At 40.9% G+C, this 23,274-nt stretch overlaps 1 protein-coding gene across 1 annotated transcript; it reads right to left on the bottom strand.

Moving 5' to 3' along the window:
- Positions 1-6,831: 6,831 nt before the first annotated feature.
- Positions 6,832-9,937, bottom strand: LOC473542 (melanoma-associated antigen B6). Its single transcript, XM_009438879.3, has 2 exons — positions 9,827-9,937; positions 6,832-8,568 (listed from the first exon to the last, which is right to left on the bottom strand). The coding sequence occupies exon 2, from the start codon at positions 8,505-8,507 to the stop codon at positions 7,410-7,412; it is 1,098 nt and encodes a 365-aa protein (XP_009437154.1). The 5' UTR covers positions 8,508-8,568; positions 9,827-9,937; the 3' UTR covers positions 6,832-7,409.
- Between the last annotated feature and the right edge of the window lie 13,337 nt (positions 9,938-23,274).

The following is a 23,274-nucleotide window of genomic DNA, read 5'->3' as shown; positions in this document are numbered from 1 at the left end:
TACTTCTGTGAAAACCGTTGTTGGTATATCATTGAATTGGTGAATTGGTTTGGGCAGTATGGCCATCTTAACAATATTAATTCCTCCTGTCTATGAATATGGAATGTTTTTCCATTTGTTTGTGTTGTCTCTGATTTCTTTGAGCAGTGTTTTATAATTCTCATTGCAGTGATCATTCCCCTCCCTGGCTAGATGTATAGCTAGGTGTTTTATTCTTTTTGTGGCTATGTGAATGGGATTGCATTTTTGATTTGACCTCAGCTTGGACATTATTGATATATAGAAATGCTACTGATTTTTCTACATTAACTTTGTATCCTAAACTTGACTAAAGTTGTTTATCTGATGTAAGAGCCTTTGGAAGAGACTATGGGTTTTTCTAGGTATAGTATCATGTCATCTGCAAAGAGTGATAGTTTGACTTCCTCTCTTCCTATTTGGTTGCCTTTTTCTTTCTTTCTTTTTTCCTGATTGCTCTGGCTAGGACTTCCAGAACAATATTGAATAGGACTGGCGAGAGTGGGCATCCTTGTCTTGTTCCAGTTCTCGAGGGAATGCTTTTAGCTTTTGCCCATTCAGTATGATGTTGACTGTGGGTTTGTCATAGATGGCTCTTATTATTTTGAGGTATCTTCCTTTAATGCCTAGTCTGATGAGAGCTTTTAACATGAAGGGATGTGGAATATTATCAACATCTTTTTCTGTATCTATTAAAATGATCATGTAGTTTTTGCTTTTACTTCTGGTTATATGATGAATCACATTTATTGATTTGTGTATGTTCAACATCACCAATCATTCGAGAAATGTTATCATGACCACAATGAGATACCATCTGATGCCATTTAGAATGACTATGATTTGAAAGTGAAAAAAATAAATGTTGGTGAGGTTGTGGTGAAAAGGCAACACTTATACACTGCTAGTGGGCATGTAAATTAGTTCAGCCACTGTGAAGAGGAGTATGGACGTTTCTCAAAGAACTTAAGACAGAATTTACCGTTTCATCCAGCAATCCCATTACTGGGTATACACCCAAAGAAATATAAAACTTTCTACCATAAAGAGACATGCACGCATATGTTCATCACAGCACTATTCACAATAGCCAAGACAAATTCACCTAGATGCCCATCAACAGTGAGTGGGATAAAAAAAAAATATGGCACATATACATCACAGAATACTACACAGCCATAAAAAAGAACAAAAGCTTGCCTTTTGCAGCAACATGGATGCAGCTGAAGGCCATTATCCTAAGCAAATTAACACAGGAACAGGAAACTACATACCACACGTTCTCACTCACATGTGGAAGCTAAATATTGAGTATACACAGACATAACGAATGGAAAAATAAACACTAGATTCTACTTGAGGGTGGAGGGTGGGACTAGGGTGAGGATCAAAAACTACCTGTTGGGTACGATACTTACTACTTGGGTGATGAAATAATTTGTATACCAAACCCCAGCAAGTTGCAATTTACCCATGTAAAAATTCTGGACATGCACCCCCTGAACCTAAAATAAAAGTTGGAAGGAAAAAAATAAATAAAACAATATTTGAAAACCAAAAAAAAAAAAAATCAAGTTATTCACATAGAACAGAAACACGAAGAAGATATAAACTATATTTCTTCTAGTCCTGCTTAGGTCCTCTACTAAGTTGAACATTAACTGCATTATTTTTCAAAAGGGTAAAGAATCTCCCTCAACCTTCACTTGACATGGGAGAAACTGCTGTTTGTAGCCCCAGAATGTGCACTGGCCATGGGATTAGCCTCAGTCCTGGCTGCAGCTATACCTCAGGCTCTCTCTTCCTCATGTCTCAGTGCCTTGTATAAAGGGATAGGAAGACACCTTGGGATGGTATCATTGACTTTGACCAAAAGTCACCAGTTTTTCATCTTGCTGATTTCAGCATGGACTCTTGGATTCCACAGGAATTCATGGTATAGAGGATCTCTGTTGGACACTTGCTGGTACTCTAGCTACTTTCCTGTACCAAACTTTTTTCTGGACTCTTCATATATGAAATCACTCTCCCAGTGTAGATCCAAATCTTACTCAGAAATGTTCGGATCTCCTCTTCTGCAGTGCAGTTACCTTTCATGAAGCTTATACCCAGGAGCATCATCAAGATACCACTTTTAGGCAATGCTTTATCACCACTCAGACTCCTGTTGCTGGGGACATCCAGTTCACTGAAAAGAGCATTGACATGACTGCTGGTGTCAACTTCTTCAATTCAAGGCCAAAGACCAGCTCCATGCACTCAGAGATTCTCCTGAGGATCTCAGGGAAATGGTCCTTGCACTTTTTGTTAATAACGTTCAGCAATGCTGCTTTTGTCATGGGATCTTTAATTTTACACTTCTCCAGCAGAAATTGTATTACCAAACTTCCCTTCCTGAATAGAAGGTCTCTGTGTGAGCTCCAGTGGTGGCTCTTGCTGGAGAGGTTCTTGGCTTTTCCTCATTTTGGTTCTTGGCATGTTCATCAGATCTTGTGCATGAAACATCTACAGAATAAGTGATGATGAAGGGGGCTCTCTGAGACTCCTGGGGAATGTCAGTAGCAAGAGAGCTCTGAAGAGCACTCTCCAAAACAGGAGAAAAGGAGGAGAGGGACTCTTCCTCTCCTGCAGTGATGTGAGCACCCTAGTGGCATTTCTCATGAGTGTGGAACTTCCTCTTCTGACCCCAAGGCATGACTGTGGGCAGAGACAGCAGACAGAAGCGTGAATAGGGTCGCAGGTGACATGGTCACTTGGTGGAAGGAGAATGAAATGCTGTGAGCACCGTCAGCAGGGAGAGACCACCTTGGCTTTAACCAAGGCTGCCAATGCAGGTTTCTGTGAAATCACTGCTCTAGGAACCTATTGGGCAATTGTTCTCCCAGTGAGTCTGTCCCCTGAGAACCTGGTAAAGCAACTTAGAGTGAGTCTTAGGCTGTAGCTTGCAACCCAGCTTGGGGCCTACTGGAGTGACAGCAGAGATTAACTGTGGAGATCCCTGTGTTCTGGGGTTGGGGAGAACATTCAGATGATATTTCAGATCATTATGCTAACTGTTGACAGAGCCTGGTACCTCTTTCCTGTTCTGCTGTGAAGTTGACACTTTGAAGCCCCCTGGAACCCACAAAAAGTGAGAGAGTGGCTCAGCCTACCACCCTTGTCAGGGGTGACAACCTTGGGGGATCCTTTCTGTCTTGGGATCACTGGACCCTCAGTCCTTATTCAGAGTTCTCATATTGGCTCTGTGTAGGGCTTGGGACCCCCTCTTCTGTTCTATCGTGGCTTCACTTTCTTACTAAGGAGCTCACCTCCCTTAGACCCAGTATAAAACATGGGCGAAGCCTCTCCCTGACAGTCCTGCTATGGGTTTTCAAATGCTGAAAGCCAGGGTGGGGGTTGGACATTATGTTGCCCCTTCTATTGGGGGAAGGAGTACGATCATCTTAGTCTTCACCAAGGGTCCTCAATTTGACTCCTAGAAGGACCTGCAGCTCCTCTGTTCTTTGACTTGAAGGCATCTCCTCATAGCAAGGCCCAGAACTCTCTGAGACCTAGTAGAGGGAAGGGAGGGCAGCCTTATTTGGCCATACCTGCCTGGAGTCTCCCAAGGCAGAAAGCTGTGGCAGGCACTTTTGGGCCTCATGAGGGTTGGCCTCACCAGTCCTTGCTCAGATTCTTCATTTTGACTCGTGACAGTGCCCACAATTTCTCCCTTTCGTGGCCTGATACCATCCCCCTCAGAATAAGGCCCTCATTTCTCTGTCACCCTGAGGGGAAATTGAGGGGTGCCTCTGCTCTGCCTGACATGTATCCCTGAATCTGCCAGGACTAACAGTAGGGGAGAGATTATGTGCTGCCTCCATTGTTATAGGAGGTTTCATGTTCTGCTCCTTCCTCATTGTCTTTGCCCTGACTCCTGGCTCGACCTGGTAATGTTCTCTATGATGAGATGGCCAGCCTCAGACCAAGTTCCTCACCACCTGGAGTCCCCAGACGTGGAAGTCAAAGTGATCTCACTGGAGCTATTAGGGGATTCTGAGAACTAATAGCAGGAGAAAGACTCTGTGGGACTCCACTGTTCAGGGGTTTGTGACTCCTTGACTTCTCACTCAGCCAGGATCTCTGACTCCTCCCTCTAGTGACATGAGTCCTCCAGGGAGAGGAGTGAGTGGCTGACATACTAGGGTTATTCATGCCTGGGGATTTCCAGGGCTGAAAGGGGCAGGATTATGTGGGTTCCTGTCTCTTCTAGGTTGGTTGCTCCCCTCAGTCCTTGCTCAGGGTCCTCACAATGAACATTTCTAAGACCTAGAGGCATGTCTGCTCATATACAGCCTTTAATTCCCTATGACTACCAAGAAGGAAATATGAGTTTCCTTGACTACCAAGAAGGATGTAAGAGTTTCCTTATCTGAGCACGAAAGCCTTATGGTCACCTACAGCTGACAGTACCTGAGGGATTCTGCATTGTCTGTACTGTTATGATTTGGGTGGTTCCTTCCATCCTCACGGTCCTCAGCTTGACTGTTTGCATGACCTGGAATTTATCCCTGTGGTAACCTGAGGCTGGCCCCTTAGACCAGATGCCTTACCTCCTTGAGATGCCGTGAAAGGAAATGAGTGGGACTCATCATCTCAGAATTCCCGGGTTTTGCAGGGAGAGACATCAATGGCAGGGCTTCGTGTGGCTCCACCTGTTCTGGGAGGAGTACCGTCATCCCTGTTTAGGGTCAGCAGTGTGACTCCTATTAAACATCCTCTGCTGACTAGGGTTGCTCCCATTAGACTAAGACTCTCTCTTCCTTGTGACCACTCCTAGAGGAACTGAGGGGGCACTTCAGCCTGAGAGTTCTGCCCTGGGCCTCCTAGGGCTGACATTAGGGTCAGGACACTGTGCGTTCCCACTGTTCTGTGGTGAGTGGTCTCCTCTATCCTCCCTCAGCATCTTTACCTTGACTCCTACCTAATGAAATCTGAAACTCTACCCTCCACTGACTCAAGGCCTCACTCCTCAGACCAAGGCCATATCTTCCTGGAATCTCCCAGTTGGAAGTTAGGAACAGGCACATCTGGCCACAGTTATTGAGGATCCTCTGAAGAATAATAGCAGGGTCAGAATCCTACAAGATTCCACTGTTTTGGAGTCAGTGGCTCCCTCAGTTCTCACTCAGGTTTCTAACATTGATTTGGGGATGTGGAACTCCTTCCTCTGCTAATCTGAGTCTGCAGCCTGAAGCCAAAGCTTTTCCTTTACTGAGAAACCAGAGGGGGAAGTCAGGGTGCTTCTCCTTGGCTACCCCAGTGTCCTCACCTTAAATCCAATCCAGGCTTGAGAGGACCTCCTTCGTGGGCAGAATCGGAGCTACTGCCATGAGATCAAAGCTTTATCTCCCTGGGGCACCAGTAGAAGCCTTAATGAGGGGGAATCTCAACCAGATAGCCCTGCCTATGGCCACCCAAGGCAGAAAGCAAGATATAGCTTTAAGAGCCCCTGCTGTTCTGGGTGGATAATTCCTCATTTCTCATTCAGAGTCCTCATCTTGATCGTTTTCAGAGGCTGAGATCCTCCTCCCAATAACCAGAGCACACCACCCTTAGACCGGGACTCCTATGTACCTGAGAACTTTGAGTAAATAGAGAAATTTTAGCTTACTGCTATAGCTTGGGCCTTCTAGATCTGAGAGTAGGCAGGGCCTGGTCTTTCTGTGACCCCGATATTCTGAGGCAGTGATCTCCAGAATCCTCATTTATGGGGGTTCTCATCATGCCTCCTTTCTCTTTAAGACTGCTGGGAAATGTCACACACCTGCAAACAATTGAGCAGGTTCCCTACTGCAAACCTTGCAGACAGTGGCTCACTGTCCCAGGTTCTGTATGAGATAGGGAAGCTGTACCACAAGGCAGGAGGCCCAGGACAGGTGATGGGCTGTCAGTGAAAAAAGCACCCTGATCTATTCCTTTGCTTCACCAGGCAGACTTAGCCTATTATGTACTTTGCTTTGAGGAGATTTAATTTCTATGGGGAAAGGGCAGAGCAGGATGATTTTGGGAGCTCCTGATCTTATTGGGTTATCTAATGTTGCATATGTAGATGATCATATTGTCACTGTGTATTATTTTTTTCTTTTCGTAATTCATACTACTCATTTATTCAGCATTATGATTACTCTAGTTGTAGAATCCAAAGAAGTGCTTTGGGTACAGTGTCCTTTTAATGCTCTGGTAAGCATTTTGGGCTGTGAGAGGAAAAATGGATTAAAAGACACAAAGTCTGGCTCAGGCTGAGAGGATTGGAAAAATATGGGCTCTGGATGAATCCAGACCAGAGATCTAATCCCAGCTCTGTCAATTACAAGCTTGTGAGCTTTTAGAAATTTGCAATTTCTTCATTTTGAAGTGAGTCTGCTAAACCCTATCTTGTAGGAATTTTGGGGTATAAGTACTGTCCATAAAACATATGGCATACTAAGTAGGAAATACTGAATCTTTCATAAATGACAGATATCATAATATGTGTTTTTACACAAATTATTTTTAATTTTCCTAACTATATATTAAGAAACAAAATTACCACATCTTGAAAATATTTGAGACAGTTTAAGCCTATGGAAGTTCTTTGAATTTAGCAGCCTTGTTTCAAAAAGGTTTTTAGTGAACTCATTCTGGCTTATATTGATCACTGCATTTCATGTGATTATTTTAAACCCAGAAAATACCACCCTCCAATCAGAGGGGTTTTTTGATGCAGTAGATAACATGGAATGTGAAGTGCACTAGAACAAAACAAACTAACGGCAGTCTTAATAACCTAAATAAATCCAGGTATCCTTTATTTGTACGAAAACAAATAGGAAAACGAATTAGGCAAACCAAGAATTAAACAACTTTTACATTTCTGTTTTTCCTTTTCTTTCTCTTCATATTTTGATGTCAACTATTTTACTGTGGAGTTCTTTAAGATTCATATGAAAATCAATTCTCTGTTACCATGTTATCTAGTTCTCAATTACAAAGAAAATGTGTTGTATGACTTTGTTTTATTAATTCCCAAACCGTAACTTTCAGATTGGTTAAACAGCCATGAATGTGAGAGCTATGTTATTGATAATTGTATAATCTGAAGCAAAATAAACCTTCACTTAACAGGAACAATGTTGATAATTGACAGAGATATAAAACATAAATCTGCAATTTACTCATGTGTAACAAGACAAAAGAAAGATACATATGTTGTTCCCTCCAGCCTCTACTATACTGCACTACTTAGAAAGCTCACTACTCTCTTCTAACATAAAGTGAAAATTCTACTTCAGACCTCCCTAGAAATGGGAGGATCTGTAGGATATGGCCCCATAAGGTGCCCTGGCCAAGGGAACAGTGCCAGCCCTGCCTTAAGCTCTCAGTCTCAATGCTCTCTCTACCTCATCTATCAAAGCCTCTTCATACAGATGTGGGTATAAACCGGGGCTGGTGTTACTGCCCTCGGCCAAAACACGCAGGACTTTCATCTTGGTGGTTTCAGCATAGGCTCGTGGACCCCACAGGAACTCATAGCATGGAGGATCACTGTTGTACACCTGCTGGTAAACCACGTACTTATCTTGCACCAAATCTTCAGTAATGATCTTCCGAGCATCCCCATAGATTGAATGCAGGATCCCATCATATATCCCCAACAGACCCAGGAACTCCCAGACCTCCTCTTCAGTGGCACAGTTGCCGTTCATGAAGATCACAACCAGGAGCGACATCAGGAGACCCGACTTCGGCAGCGCATTATCACCACTCAGACTTCCTTCACTGGAGAGACCCAGCTTGCTGACAAGGGTGTAGGACTCGCCGCTGGAATCCATTTCTTTCAATTCAACACCAAAGGCCACCACCAAATGTTCGGAGGTTCTGTTGAGGATCTGAGGGAAGTAGGGCTCGTACTCTCTGCGGACACGCTTCAGCATGTCTGCCTTCAAAATGGACTCTTTCTTCTCAAACTTCTTCTGCAGGAATTGCACCAACTTGCACGCCTTCTTCTTTACAGCATCTTTGCTTAAGCGCTTAAAAATGATGGCTTTCTCTGAGGCGTTTACACTTTCCTCATCTTCACCCTCGGCAGCCACATCATATTTTGAGCCTGAAACACCTGCATCAAGAGAGCCAGTGGGTGAAGCTCCCTGAGACTCCTGAGGAACGGAGGCATCACGGGAGGTGCTTGGACTTTTCTCATCTTGGCCGTTGGCAGCCACATCGGATTTTGAATATGAAACAACTGCATCAGGAGACCCAGTGGGTGACACTCCCTGAGACTCCTGAGGAATGGAGGCATCAGAAGACCTACGACAATCACCCAGACAAGCGCGAGAAGAGGATGAGGAAGAGTGGGACTCTTCCTGCTTCTCTGCAGTGGCCTGGGGACCCGTGAGACCCTGCGGCTGACCATTGGTCTCTTGGCGTTTCTCACAGGTATGGAGCTTACTCTTGTGACCCCGAGGCATGATGGCTGTGGCCTGTGACAGCAGGTAGGAGTGTGGGTAGGAAGACTAGGAAGGCTGGCACCTGGATGGGAGAGAGTGACGTCACGTCAATATCTTCAGCAGAGAGCGACCATCTTGGCTTTAACTAGGGCCCCTTCTGCAGGTTTCCGCAGAACAGCTGCTCTAGGAACCCACAGGACTCCTTTTCTCCTGGTCAGTTTGTCTCCTTCAAACTCAGGAGGAAGTTAGAGTATTAGACTATAGCATGACAGCCCATTTTGGGGCTTACTGAGGTGACAGCAGGGGCTGGCAGTGGGGGCCCCTCTGTTCAGGGGTTGGATCCTCTCTGTTTACATTCAGGATCATCATTAAAACTGGAAACCATCATTCTCAGCAAACTATCGCAAGGACAAAAAACCAAACACCGCATGTTCTCACTCATAGGTGGGAAGTTAACAGTGAGAACACATGGACACAGGAAGGGGAACATCACACTCCGAGGACTGTTGTGGGGTGGGGGGAGGGGGGAGGGATAGCATTAGGAGATATACCTAGTGCTAAATGACGAGTTAATGGGTGCAGCACACCAGCATGGCACATGTATACATATGTAACAAACCTGCACATTGTGCACATGTACCCTAAAACTTAAAGTATAATAAAAAAAAATTGTTGACAAGACCCAGAGGCCCATTTCCTTCTGCCACTTTGAAATTGACAGTAGGAATTTTAACCCGGAGGAAATAAGGAAGCACTTCTGCCCAACACTTCATTCCGGGGACACCCAGACCACCTAGGGCTGACAACAGCAGAGGCATTTGAGTGCTCTTCCAGTTATAGTGAGAATGGTCCTCACAGTAATTAGACTCCTCACCCTGACTCTTCCCACAACCTGGAAATCACCCTCACTGACCTGCTGCCATCTCCTTACAACCAGGGGCCTACCTCTCTGACTCTCACAGGGACAAAGTGAGAATGCACCTCAGTCTCTAGAGACCTGCCCGGACCCCCAGGCTAACGTCAAGGGCAGAGTTCGGTGCAACCCGTTACGGGACATGGAGTCCCCTCCCTCAATTCTAAGGAGGGTCCTCTTAACTATGTAGGGCCTGAGATTTCTCCCTCTACTGACCTGGGTCCACAAGCCTTGGACCGAGGCCTTCATGTTCTTCAACACGACGGAAAAAAATGAATGGACTTTGGGCCTAACAGCCATGTTTGGGGACTCCTCAGGGACCAGGTCGGGGCAGGTTGGGGCAGGGCTCTGTGGAGCCGCCTTTCTTCAGGGGAAGGGGGTCGAAGTTGTCGGGGAATGCCCCCCAGTTCTAGGTCAGGATACCCACCAAGACAGCTGAGAAGATCTGGGACGCCTCCTTCCGCTGACGTGACACAGCACTTTTCAGACTGAGGCGACCGGCTCAGACCCCTTTATTAGGTGGAAGTCAAGAGGAACCACTTCCGGCCACGCCCACCTGGCGCTCCCTGCGTAACAGTAGCTGCAGGGTTCTGTTACTCCCCCTTGTGTTCTGTGGGTGCAGCAGATTCCAGGGAACTCACATAAAGTTCTTTCAGGGGCTCTTCACGGACCCTTGGACTTCTCTATCTGTTGAGCTGAATCAGTCAACCGGAGATAGAGGCTCTCATTCCCTGAGAGTCCAGAGTTGGAAGTCAGGTGCAGCCTGAGCTCGGGAGCCATGCTGGGACCTTCCAAGACTGACGGTAGGGGTGGGGCTCTGTGAGACCCCCTTTTTGGAACGGACTTTGCCCTCAGCCCTCACTCAGTGTCGTCGCTTTCATTCTTGCCATGTCCCCTCTACTGACTTGAGGACACCCTCTCAGACTAGACTTCAACTTCCTGAGACTCCTCATGTGCAATTCAGTTACACCTCACCTGGCCACTATTGCCTGGGGCCTCCTAAACCTGGCTGCTGCTATTAAGTTGTGATGCAAGATCGGGAAATGAAGGGAGATTTGGGGGGCACTCTTGTCTCTTCTGATATGTGGAGCCCCTCAGTCCTCACTCAGGGTCCTCACATTGACTGCTGGCAGGGTCTCAGTTTTCTCCATTTTCTGATGTAAATTCATCCCCTTCCTCTGACTAGATCCTGTAAAATTCATAAGGAGAAAGTGAGAAGACTTCTTAGCCTGATAGCTATGTGTGGGACTTCTCTCTTGGCTGACATCAGTGTCTGTATTCAACACCTTCATGAATGAATTTCTGCCATTATCTTGTGTGACTCACTGCAATATTTGCTATCCTAATTTAGTCCATTCTTTATATTATATTAAAATAATACGAATTTAAAGGCCAGTCCACTTCCACTAAAGAAGTTTCAGGTAGTTATTAGCACAGTGTCTGGATTCATACTTCTTCAGCCTACCCAGATGTTTTTGCTGTCGCAATATTACCCCATGGAACTGGCACATAGGGTCCAAGTTTCTGACTGAATTTCCTTTAGTGAAGCAGAAAAAAAAAATGCATTGTCCAATGGCACAGTGAAAGAAGCAAAGACCAAAGTTTTAAAGCTTTTCCTCTAGCCAATTCCGTTATCTGCCTCTGTTGTAGGCTACAGACCTGTCTCTACTTCAGCGCATGCCCCTACCTGCCCACACACCCATTCTTGTTCAATACAAACTGACCATCTCTCAAGGTTCGCATTTTTGTTGTTTTGCTGTTGTTAATACTGCTTTTTTTTTTTTTTTAATTCTTCCTTTAACTTTTCTATGGTTGAGTTTGGTCATGGGAAAGAACCACCCGGGTTTGGTTGTCATCTTCACAGCTATGGCTAAGGCAATGAATCTGTAAAAAATTTAAGGAGAATCAATAACTTTACAATATCTCCTCTACAGTAAATAAACATGGTACACTGCTTTATTGGAGATTTATTTTTCCTAAGTCTTTCAGTAAATTTTTATAGCTGTCTCCTTAATGAACATGTACATTTCTATTTGGTTTTCTGTTAGATATATTTTGGATATTGTTGCTGTTGTGAAAGGCATATTTCACATCACATATTATAATTAGTTATTGATTTTGTGTGACTATACTCCTGACTTACCTATGGTGATCTTTTGTACACACGTTTTCTTTATTTCCTTATACATTTAAATATTTTTGCACCAATGACGTTGTTTTATTTTTAAATTAGGAGATTATATTATCACAATTATCTCCTTTTGTTATTGTTACCTCTAATTTACTCGGTATTATTATTATAGTTGTGAACTATAGATGTATTTTCATCCAGTTGTCAGCAGTAGGGTTTATACTATACAGGTGTATATTCTTCTGGACTCTATTCGGGATGTTTGTAATGTTTCACATTTAGTATGTCAATTATAGATTTTACAAGATGGAAATTCTCTCCTGATGTAAGTTTGCTAAAAGTTACTATCATACACTGGTATTGAGGGTTTTTTAAGGCTTCTCCTTTACCCCTGCACATGATCACATGCTTTTTCACCATTTTTGGTAACATAGTGATTTCCAATTGATGGTATTTTCTAATATGGTATCATCTTTGCATTTCTTGGATGCAGGCTATTTATTCATTAATTCACTGCTATATTGGATATGCCTATATTGGATATACTATGAATTTATTGAGAATATTTTGTCTCTATGTGAATGAACTGATCTCAAATGTTGTTTTATTGGAATATCTTCATCTGGTCTTTGTGTCAAAGAAAGCAAGCCTGTTAAAATGATGGAGTAATTCTCCCAATCTTTTCGTGTTGTTTGGAAGAGTTTACATGAAGTGGTGATTAGTTTCTTCTTCACCATTTGATGTAATGGGTCTCTAAACCTGGCTGGTCCTAAAACAGTTTGAAGGTACTTTGGGTTTGGACTATAGTTTCATTTTCTACTGTGCATTCAAAGAGTTCTGTATTTTTATGAGTCATTTTCATTTTGCTAAAAATTGTTCCATTTTACTTAGGTTTTCATATTTAAAAGCATGATATTCATAATAAAATCCTGTTATGGAAATTCTCAAATATATGCAGTAGTACAGAGAATAGAATAATAAACTCAATTAGCTAAGATTTGTCACTAATAATCTTCAATTTTTATGAGTAGAATATTGTTCATATTAAAGTTTATTGGCAAGTGCACTCCAGAGGTGATATGGTGCAGTTTCATTAAGAGATAGAGAATTTCTGTTGTTTCTTTTGTGATGATGTTGGCAGCCATCACTTTTATCCATTAATCTATCATGGGTTGCAAGATGGTAATTCTCTGATTCTAAAATTCTTTTGAGTTTATTACCCGAAATTTTTCAGATAGAACCTTCTCCTTGTCCATCATTTGTTATCTTGAGATACAGATAATACTTGATAACACTTACGGTGTTCTCTATTAGTATTACATCTTTTCTACACCTAAGTTTTGTATAATTTTACTTATCTAATATCATTTATTTCTGCTTTTTTCATTTGTAATTGATGGTACTCATACACATTGTTATATAAATCCTTTCAAAGAACTGGCTTATACTAGTTGGTTTGACTATTTTCTCATTTATCACTTTTGAATTTATCTTCATTATTCCTACCTTCTTCTTTGTGTTTAATATGCTATTCATTCTCTAGCTTCTTGAATTGTTACAATGTTTCAAACTTTTTTATAGTAAATCTATTTAATGCAGTAAATATCCCTGTAAGTACTGCTTGGGCTACTTTTCAACAATTATGCTAATAGAACTTTATGTGTAGAGCTCAATTTTTTTACAAGCTGAACATATATCTCTTAATGCTCTATAATATTTTCAATATCTAAATATAAATATATGTATATATTTTGTGTGTGTGTTTATGCATACAAAAACTAGGGAGTGTAAAATTTATTTAGGACAGAAACAGAGAATTATTTAAAGGAGGTTTAAAGAGCCATGGTATGTTGTGTTGTGTTATATTTTACTTAATGATAGAAGACACTTGAGCAAATTTAATTACTAATGACAGAATGGATGTTTTTTTAAGCAGCCATTCTTAAAATGGCTGCTTAAAATTTTTAATGGCTGAAAGAGCTTCAGATGAGAAAATCAATACAAATAATTAGCTAACTGCAAATATTCATGGGTTATTCCAGGAAAACAAACTACTCTAAATATATAACACAGGGATGGAGTCTTAATGGGCATACTTTATTTTGTAGAGCAGTTTCCAAGTTTACAGAAAAATTCGGTGGTAAATAGAAAGAATTCTCTTATACCCTCTCATCGGTTCACACACAGTTTCTCCTATTATTATCACACATTAATGTGGTATACTTGTTAAAATTGATGAGCTAATATTGATACATTTTTATTAATTAAAGTTAACCGTTTCTATTAGAGTTTAATCTTTCTATTATATATCTTATGGGTTTTTTAAAATGAATGACACGTACACACTGTAACAGTATCATACAGAACAGTTTCACTATACTAAAAAAAATCCACTGTGTTCCCCTTATTCCCCCATCCCCCCAGAACCCCCCTTTTTTTAACTGTCTCCATAATTTTGCCTTTTCCAGAATGTCATATAGTTAGAATCCTACAGCATGTAACCTTTTCAAATAGGCTACTTTCACTTAGCAATATGCATTTAGGCTCCTGCATGTCTTTTCATAGCTTAATAACACATTGTTTAATCACTAAACAATATTTCATTGTATGCTTGTGGGACACTTAATTCTTGTTGGTTTCTGCTAAGTTTTGACAATTAAGAATAAAGCTGCTTTGAACATTTGTATTCAAGTTTTGGTGTGGACATCAGTTTTCAACCCATTTGACTAAATACCAAGGAGAGTAACTGCTGAATCATATGACGAGAGTATTTTAATTTTGTAAGATATTGACAAACTGTCTTCCAACGAGGCTGTACCATCTTTGCACTGCCATCATTACTGAATGAGAGATTCTATGCCCTACATCCTCTCCAGTATGTGTCTTGTCAGTGTTTTGGATTTTATCCACTCTAATACATGTATAGTGATATCTGATTGTTGTTTTAATTTGCAGTTCCCTAATGATCCATGATATAAAGCATCTTTTCATCTTTGTGCTTGTTTGTAGAGAATTGATATCATTCCTTCCTAAAGATTTGACAGCATTCACCAGTGAGCTCATTTGGGACTGTTGTTTACTCTTTTGGAAGCTTATCAGTCATTGATTCAATTTCTTTAATAGATATAGGCCTATTAAGATGATCTCAGTCTCCTTGTGTGAGTTTTGGTAGATTGTGTCTTTCAAGGAATTGGTCTGTCTCATCTAGGTTACCAAGTTGGTGGGCATAGAATTGTTCATAACATTCCTTTACTATCTGTTTAATGTCAATAGAATAATCAGTGATGGCCTTTCTTTCATTTTTGACATTAGCAATTTGTGTCTTCTCTTTTCTTTTCTTAGTTAATGTGACTGGAGGTTTATTAATTTTATTAATCTTATCAAAGGACTGCCTTTTAGTTTTGCTGATTTTCTCTATTGATGTGTTCAGTTTTATTGATTTCTTCTCTAATATTTATTTTTAATTTTATTAGGATTGAATTCACTCTTCTTTTTGTAGTTTTCTAAGGTGGAAGGTTAGATTAATATATTAGATGTCCCTTTTGCTAGTATATGCAGTCAATGACATAAATTTCCCTCCGAGTTCTACTTTTGCTGCACCTCACACATTTTGATAAGTTGTATTTTTAAAATTTCTCTTGAGATGCCTTCTTTGACCCATGTGATATTTAGAAGCATGTTGTTCAATCTACATATATCTGGGGATTTTGCAGCTATCATTCTGTTTTCAATTTCTAGTTAAATTCAATTGTAAATTTAGAGCATACTTTGTATGCTTTCTATCCCTTTAAATTTGGTGGTGTGTTTTTATGGGACAGAATGTGTTCTATCTTGGTGTATGTGAGCCTGAAAAAGTGCATTTTATCATTTGGTTAAGTATTATATAAAAGTCGTTTAGATGTGGTTGATTGATGGTGCTGTTCAGTTTAACTATACCCTTACTGATTTTCTCCTGCTGTATCTATCAATTACTGATAGAGGTGTGTTGAAGTCTTCAACTTTAAGAGTGGATGTGTCTCATCAGTATTTGCCTTATGTGACTCATTTTAACACCCTAGTTTTGGTGCATACACAATAAGGACTGGTATATATTCTTGGAGAATTGACCCCTTGATCATTATGAAATGCCCCTCTTTATACCTCATAATTTTCCTTAACCTGAATTCTGCTTGGATTGAAATAAACGTGGCTACTCCAGCTTTCTTTACATTTGTGATGTAATCACATATCTTTTTCGAGTTCCTTTACTTTTAATCTGTCTGCATCTTTATGTTTAAGGTGGATTTCTTGTAGGCAACATAAAGTTTTTTTTTTTTAATCTCCTCTGATAATTTCTGGTTTTGTCTTTTTATTGGTGTATTTAAATCATTGTATTTAAAAGTTATTATTGGTATAGTTGGGTTAATATCTACCAATTTGTTCGGTTTTAACTTTGTGGTCATTGTGTGTTTTTTATTTTTATTTTTATTTTTTATTTATTTTTTGTTATACTTTAAGTTCTAGGGTACATGTGCACAACGTGCAGATTTGTTACATATGTATACATGCGCCATGTTGCTTTGCTGCATCCATTAACTCATCATTTACATTAGATATCTCTCCTAATGCTATCCCTCCCCCCTCCCCTTACCCCACAACAGGCCCCAGTGTGTGATATTGCCCACCCTGTGACCAAGTGTTCTCATAGTTCAATTCCCAACTATGAGTGAGAACATGCGGTGCTTGGTTTTCTGTCCTCGTGATAGTTTGCTCAGAATGATGGTTTCCAGCTCCGTCCATGTCCCTACAAAGGACATGAACTCATCCTTTTTTATGGCTGCATAGTATTCCATGGTGTATATGTGCCACATTTTCTTAATCCAGTATATCATTGTTGGACATTTGAGTTGGATCCAAGTCTTTGCTATTGTGAATAGTGCCACAATAAACATACGTGTGCATGTGTCTTTATAGCAGCATGATTTATAATCCTTTGGGTATATATCCAGTAATGGGATGGCTGGGTCAAATGGTGTTTCTAGTTCTAGATCCCTGAGGAATCGCCACACTGACTTCCACAATGGTTAAACTAGTTTACACTCCCACTAACAATGTAAAAGTGTTCCTATTTCTCCACATCCTCTCCAGCACCTGTTGTTTCCTGACTTTTTAATGATTGCCATTCTAACTGGTGTGAGATGGTATCTCATTGTGGTTTTGATTTGCATTTATCTGATGACCAGTGATGATGAGCATTTTTTCATATGTCTGTTGGCTGCATAAATGTCTTCTTTTGAGAAGTGTCTGTTCATATCCTTCGCCCACTTTTTGATGGAGTTGTTTGATTTTTTCTTGTAAATTTGATTAAGTTCTTTGTAGATTCTGGATATTAGCCCTTTGTCAGATGGGTAGATTGCAAAACTTTTCTCCCATTCTGTATGGTGCCTGTTCCCTCTGATGGTAATTTCTTTTGCTCTGCAGAGGCTCTTTAGTTTAATTAGATACCATTTGTCTATTTTGGTTTTTGTTGCCATTGCTTTTGGTGTTTTAGTCATGAAGTCCTTGCCCATGCCTATGTCCTGAATGGTATTGCCTAGGTTTTCTTCTAGGGTTTTTATGGTTTTAGGTCTAACCTGTAAGTCTTTAATCCATCTTCAATTAATTTTTGTATAAGGTGTAAGGAAGAAATCCAGTTTCAGCTTTCTACATATGACTAGCCAGTTTTCCCAACACCATTTATTAAATAGGGAATCCTTTCCCCATTTCTTGTTTTTGTCAGGTTTGTCAAAGATCAGATGGTTGTAGAGGTGTGATGTTACTTCTGAGGCCTCTGTTCTGTTCCATTGGTCTATATCTCTGTTTTGGTACCAGTACCATGCTGTTTTGGTTACTGTAGCCTTGTAGTATAGTTTGAAGTCAGGTAGTGTGATGACTCCAGCTTTGTTCTTCTTGCTTAGGATTGTCTTGGCAATGCGGGCTCTTTTTTGGTTCCATATGAACTTTAAAGTAGCTTTTTCCAATTCTGTGAAGAAAGTCATTGGTAGCTTGATGGGGATGGCATTGAATCTATAAATTACCTTGGGCACTATGGCCATTTTCACGGTATTGATTCTTCCTAGCCATGAGCATGGAATGTTCTTCCATTTGTTTGTGTCCTCTTTTATTTCGTTGAGCAGTGGTTTGTAGTTGTCCTGGAAGAGGTCCTTTACATCCCTTGTAAGTTGGATTCCTAGGTATTTCATTCTCTTTGAAGCAATTGTGAATGGGAGTTCACTCATGATTTGGCTCTCTGTCTGTTATTGGTGTATAGGAATGGTTGTGATTTTTGCACATTGATTTTGTATCCTGAGACTTTGCTGAAGTTGCTTATCAGCTTAAGGATATTTTGGGCTGAGACAATGTGGTTTTCTAAACATGCAATCATGTCATCTGCAAACAGGGACAATTTGGCTTCCTATTTTCCCAACTGAATACTCTTTATTTCTTTCTCTTGCCTGATTGCCCTGGCCAGAACTTCCAACACTATGTTGAATAGGAGTGGTGAGAGAGGGCATCCCTGTCTTGTGCCAGCTTTCAAAGGGAATGCTTCCAGTTTTTGCCCATTCAGTATGATATTGGCTGTGGGTTTGTCATAAATAGCTCTTATTATTTTGAGATATGTTCCATCAATACCTAGTTTACTGAGAGTTTTTAGCATGAAGAGCTGTTGAATTTTGTCAAAGGCCTTTTCTGCATCTATTGAGATAATCATGTGGTTTTTGTCTTTGGTTCTGTTTATGTGATGGATTACATTTATTGATTTGCATATTTTGAACCAGCCTTGCATCCCAGGGATGAAGCCAACTTGTTCTTAGTGGATGAGCTTTTTGATGTGCTGCTGGATTCAGTTTGCCAGTATTTTATTGAGGATTTTTGCATCGATTTTCATCAGGGATATTGGGCTAAAATTCTCTTTTTTTGTTGTGTCTCTGCCAGGCTTTGGTATCAGGACGATGCTGGCCTCATAAAATGAGCTAGGGAGGATTCCCTCTTTTTCTATTGATTGGAATAGTTGCAGAAGAAATGGTACCATCTCCTCCTTGTACCTCTGGTAGAATTCAGCTGAGAATCTGTCTGGTCCTGGACTTGTTTTGGTTGGTAGGCTATGAATTACTGCCTCAATTTCAAAGCCTGTTATTGGTCTATTCAGGGATTCAAGTTCTTCCTGGTTTAGTTTTGGGAGGGTGTATGTGTCCAGGAATGTATCCATTTCTTCTGGATTTTCTAGTTTATTTGCGTAGAGGTGTTTGTAGTATTCTCTGATGGTAGTTGGTTTTTCTGTGGGATAGGTGGTGATATCCCCTTTATCATTTGTTATTGCATCAATTTGATTCTTCTCTCTTTTCTTCTTTATTAGTCTTGCTAGCAGTCTATCAATTTTGTTGACCTTTTCACAAAACCAGATCCTGGATTCATTGATTTCTTGAAGGGATTTTTGTGTCTCTATCTCCTTCAGTTCTGCTGTGATCTTAGTTGTTCCTTACCTTCTGCTAGCTTTTGAATTTGTTTGCTCTTGCTTCTCTAGTTCTTTTAATTGTGATGTTACAGTGTCGATTTTAGATCCTTCCTGCTTTCTCTTGTGGGCATTTAGTGCTATAAATTTCCCTCTACACACTGCTTTAAATGTGTCCTAGAGATTCTGGTACGTTGTGTCTTTGTTCTCATTGGTTTCAGAGAACATCTTTATTTCTGCCTTCATTTTGTTATTTACCCAGTAGTCATTCAGGAGTAGGCTGTTCAGTTTCCATGTAGTTGTGTGGTTTTCAGTGAGTTTCTTAGTCCTGAGTTCTAATTTGATTGCATTGTGGTCTGAGAGACAGTTTGTTGTGATTTCTGTTCTTTTACATTTGCTGAGGAGTGCTTTACTTCCAACTATGTGGTTAATTTTGGAAGAAGTGTGATGTGGTGCTGAGAAGAATGTCTATTCTGTTGATTTGGGGTGGAGACTTCTGTAGATGTCTATTAGGTCTGCTTGGTGCAGAGCTGAGTTCAAGTCCTGGATATCCTTGTTAACCTTCTGTCACATTGATCTGTCTAATATTGACAGTGGGGTGTTAAAGTCTCCCATTATTATTGTGTGGGAGTCTAAATCTCTTTGTATGTCTCTAAGGACTTGATTTATGAATCTGGGTGCTCCTGTATTGGGTGCATATATATTTAGGATAGTTAGCTCTTCTTGTTGAATTGATTCCTTTACCATTATGTAATGGTCTTCTTTGTCTCTTTTGGTCTTTGTTGGTTTAAAGTCTGTTTTATCAGAGACCAGGATTGCAACCCCTGCTTTTTTTTTTTTTTTTTGCTTTCCATTTGCTTGGTAGATCTTCCTTCAACCCTTTATTTTGAGCCTATGTGTGTCACTGCAAATGAGATGGGTCTCCTGAATACAGCACACTGGTGGGTCTTGACTCTGTCCAATTTGCCAGTCTGGTTCTTTTAATTGGGGCATTTAGTCCATTTACATTTAAGGTTAATATTGTTATGTGTGAATTTCATCCTGTCATAATGATATTAGCTGGTTATTTTGGCTGTTAGTTGATGCAGTTTCTTCCTAGCATCCGTGGTCTTTACAATTTGGCATGTTTTGTAAACAAAGCAGCTGGGAAGCTCGAACTGGGTGGAGCCCACCACAGCTCAAGGAGGCCTGCCTGCCTCTACAGGCTCCACCTCTGGGGGCAGGGCACAGACAAACAAAAAGACCACAGTAACCTCTGCAGACTTAAATGTCCCTGTCTGACAGCTTTGAAGAGAGCAGTGGTTCTCCCAGCACACAGCTGGAGATCTGAGAACGGGCAGACTGCCTCCTCAAGTGGGTCCCTGACCCCTCACCCCCGAGCAGTGTAACTGGGAGGCACCCCCCAGTACGGGCAGACTGACACCTCACACGGCCGGGTACTCCTCTGAGACAAAAATTCGAGAGGAACAATCAGACAGCAGCATTCGCGGTTCAAGAAAATCTGCTGTTCTGCAGCCACCACTGCTGATACCCAGGCAAACAGGGTCTGGAGTGGACCTCTAGCAAACTCCAACAGACCCGCAGCTGAGGGTCCTGTCTGTTAGAAGGAAAACTAACAAACAGAAAGGACATCCACACCAAAAACCCATCTGTACATCACCATCATCAAAGACCAAAAGTAGATAAAACCACAAAGATAGGGAAAAAACAGAGCAGAAAAACTGGAAACTCTAAAAAGCAGAGTGCCTCTCCTCCTCCAAAGGAACGCAGTTCCTCACCAGCAACAGAACAAAGCTGGACGGAGAATGACTTTGACGAGTTGAGAGAAGAAGGCTTCAGATGATCAAACTACTCCGAGCTACAGGAGGAAATTCAAACCAAAGGCAAAGAAGTTAAAAACTTGGAAAAAAATTTAGACGAATGTATAACTAGAATAACCAATACAGAGAAGTGCTTAAAGGAGCTGATGGAACTGAAAGCCAAGGCTCGAGAACTACGTGAAGAATGCAGAAGCCTCAGGAGCCGATGTGATCAACTGGAAGAAAGGGTATCAGTGATGGAAGATGAAATGAATGAAATGAAGCAAGAAGGGAAGTTTAGAGAAAAAAGAATAAAAAGAAACAAACAAAGCCTCCAAGAAATATGGGACTATGTGAAAAGACCAAATCTACGTCTGATTGGTGTACCTGAAAGTGACGGGGAGAATGGAACCAAGTTGGAAAACACTCTGTAGGATATTATCCAGGAGAACTTCCCCAACCTAGCAAGGCAGGCCAACGTTCAGATTCAGGAAATACAGAGAACGCCACAAAGGTACTCCTCGAGAAGAGCAACTCCAAGACACATAATTGTCAGATTCACCAAAGTTGAAATGAAGGAAAAAATGTTAAGGGCAGCCAGAGAGAAAGGTCAGGTTACCCACAAAGGGAAGCCCATCAGACTAACAGCTGATCTCTCGGCAGAAACTCTACAAGCCAGAAGAGAGTGGGGGCCAATATTCAACATTCTTAAAGAAAAGAATTTTCAACCCAGAATTTCATATCCAGCCAAACTAAGCTTCATAAGTGAAGGAGAAATAAAATCCTTTACAGACAAGCAAATGCGGAGAGATTTTGTCACCACCAGGCCTGCCCTAAAAGAGCTCCTGAAGGAAGCACTAAACATGGAAAGGAACAAGCAGTACCAGCCACTGCAAAATCATGCCAAATTGTAAAGACCATCAAGGCTAGGAAGAAACTGCATCAACTAACGAGCAAAATAACCAGCTAACATCATAATGACAGGATCAAATTCACACATAACATATTAACTTTAAATGTAAATGGACTAAATGCCCCAATTAACAGACACAGACTGGCAAATTGGATAAAGAGTCAAGACCCATCAGTGTGCTGTATTCAGGAAACCCATCTCACGTGCAGAGACACACATAGGCTCAAAATAAAAGGATGGAGGAAGATCTACCAAGCAAATGGAAAACAAAAAAAGGCAGGGGTTGCAATCCTAGTCTCTGATAAAACAGACTTTAAACCAACAATGATCAAAAGAGACAAAGGAGGCCATTACATAATGGTAAAGGGATCAATTCAACAAGAAGAGCTAACTATCCTAAATATATATGCACCCAATACAGGAGCACCCAGATTCATAAAGCAAGTCCTGAGTGACCTACAAAGAGACTTAGACTCCCACACAATAATAATGGGAGACTTTAACACCCCACTGTCAACATTAGACAGATCAACGAGACAGAAAGTTAACAAGGATACCCAGGAATTGAACTCAGCTCTGCACCAAGCAGACCTAATAGACATCTACAGAACTCTCCACCCCAAGTCAACAGAATATACATTTTTTTCAGCACCACACCATACCTATTCCAAAATTGACCACATAGTTGGAAGTAAAGCTCTCCTCAGCAAATGTAAAAGAAAAGAAATTATAACAAACTGTCTCTCAGACCACAGTGCAATCAAACTAGAACTCAGGATTAAGAAACTCACTCAAAACCGCTCAACTACATGGAAACTGAACAACCTGCTCCTGAATGACTACTGGGTACATAATGAGATGAAGCCAGAAATAAAGATGTTCTTTGAAACCAACGAGAACAAAGACACAACGTACCAGAATCTCTGGGACACATTCAAAGCAGTGTGTAGAGGGAAATTTATAGCACTAAATGCCCACAAGAGAAAGCAGGAAGGATCCAAAATTGACACCCTAACATCACAATTAAAAGAACTAGAAAAGCAAGAGCAAACACATTCAAAAGCTAGCAGAAGGCAAGAAATAACTAAAATCAGAGCAGAACTGAAGGAAATAGGACACAAAATCCCTTCAAAAAATTAATGAATCCAGGAGCTGGTTTTTTGAAAGGATCAACAAAATTGATAGACCACTAGCAAGACTAATAAAGAAGAAAATAGAGAAGAATCAAATAGACGTAATAAAAAATGATAAAGGGGATATCACCACCGATCCCACAGAAACACAAACTACCATCAGAGAATACTACAAATGCCTCTATGCAAATAAACTAGAAAATCTAGAAGAAATGGATAAATTCCTCGACACATACACCCTCCCAAGACTAAACCAGGAAGAAGTTGAATCTCTGAATAGACCAATAACAGGCTCTGAAATTGTGGCAATAATCAACAGCTTACCAACCAAAAAGAGTCCAGGACCAGATGGATTCACAGCCGAATTCTACCAGAGGTACAAAGAAGAACTGGTACCATTCCTTCTGAAATTATTCCAATCAACAGAA

Source organism: Pan troglodytes, chromosome X (assembly GCF_028858775.2).
Source record: "Pan troglodytes isolate AG18354 chromosome X, NHGRI_mPanTro3-v2.0_pri, whole genome shotgun sequence".
Taxonomy (NCBI): Eukaryota; Metazoa; Chordata; class Mammalia; order Primates; family Hominidae; genus Pan; species Pan troglodytes.
This window is presented reverse-complemented; position numbering and strand designations above follow the sequence as displayed.

Bases quoted from the DNA above. Each gene is read 5' to 3' on its own strand.
- LOC473542 (XM_009438879.3), bottom strand. From the start codon at position 8,507: ATGCCTCGGGGTCACAAGAGTAAGCTCCATACCTGTGAGAAACGCCAA.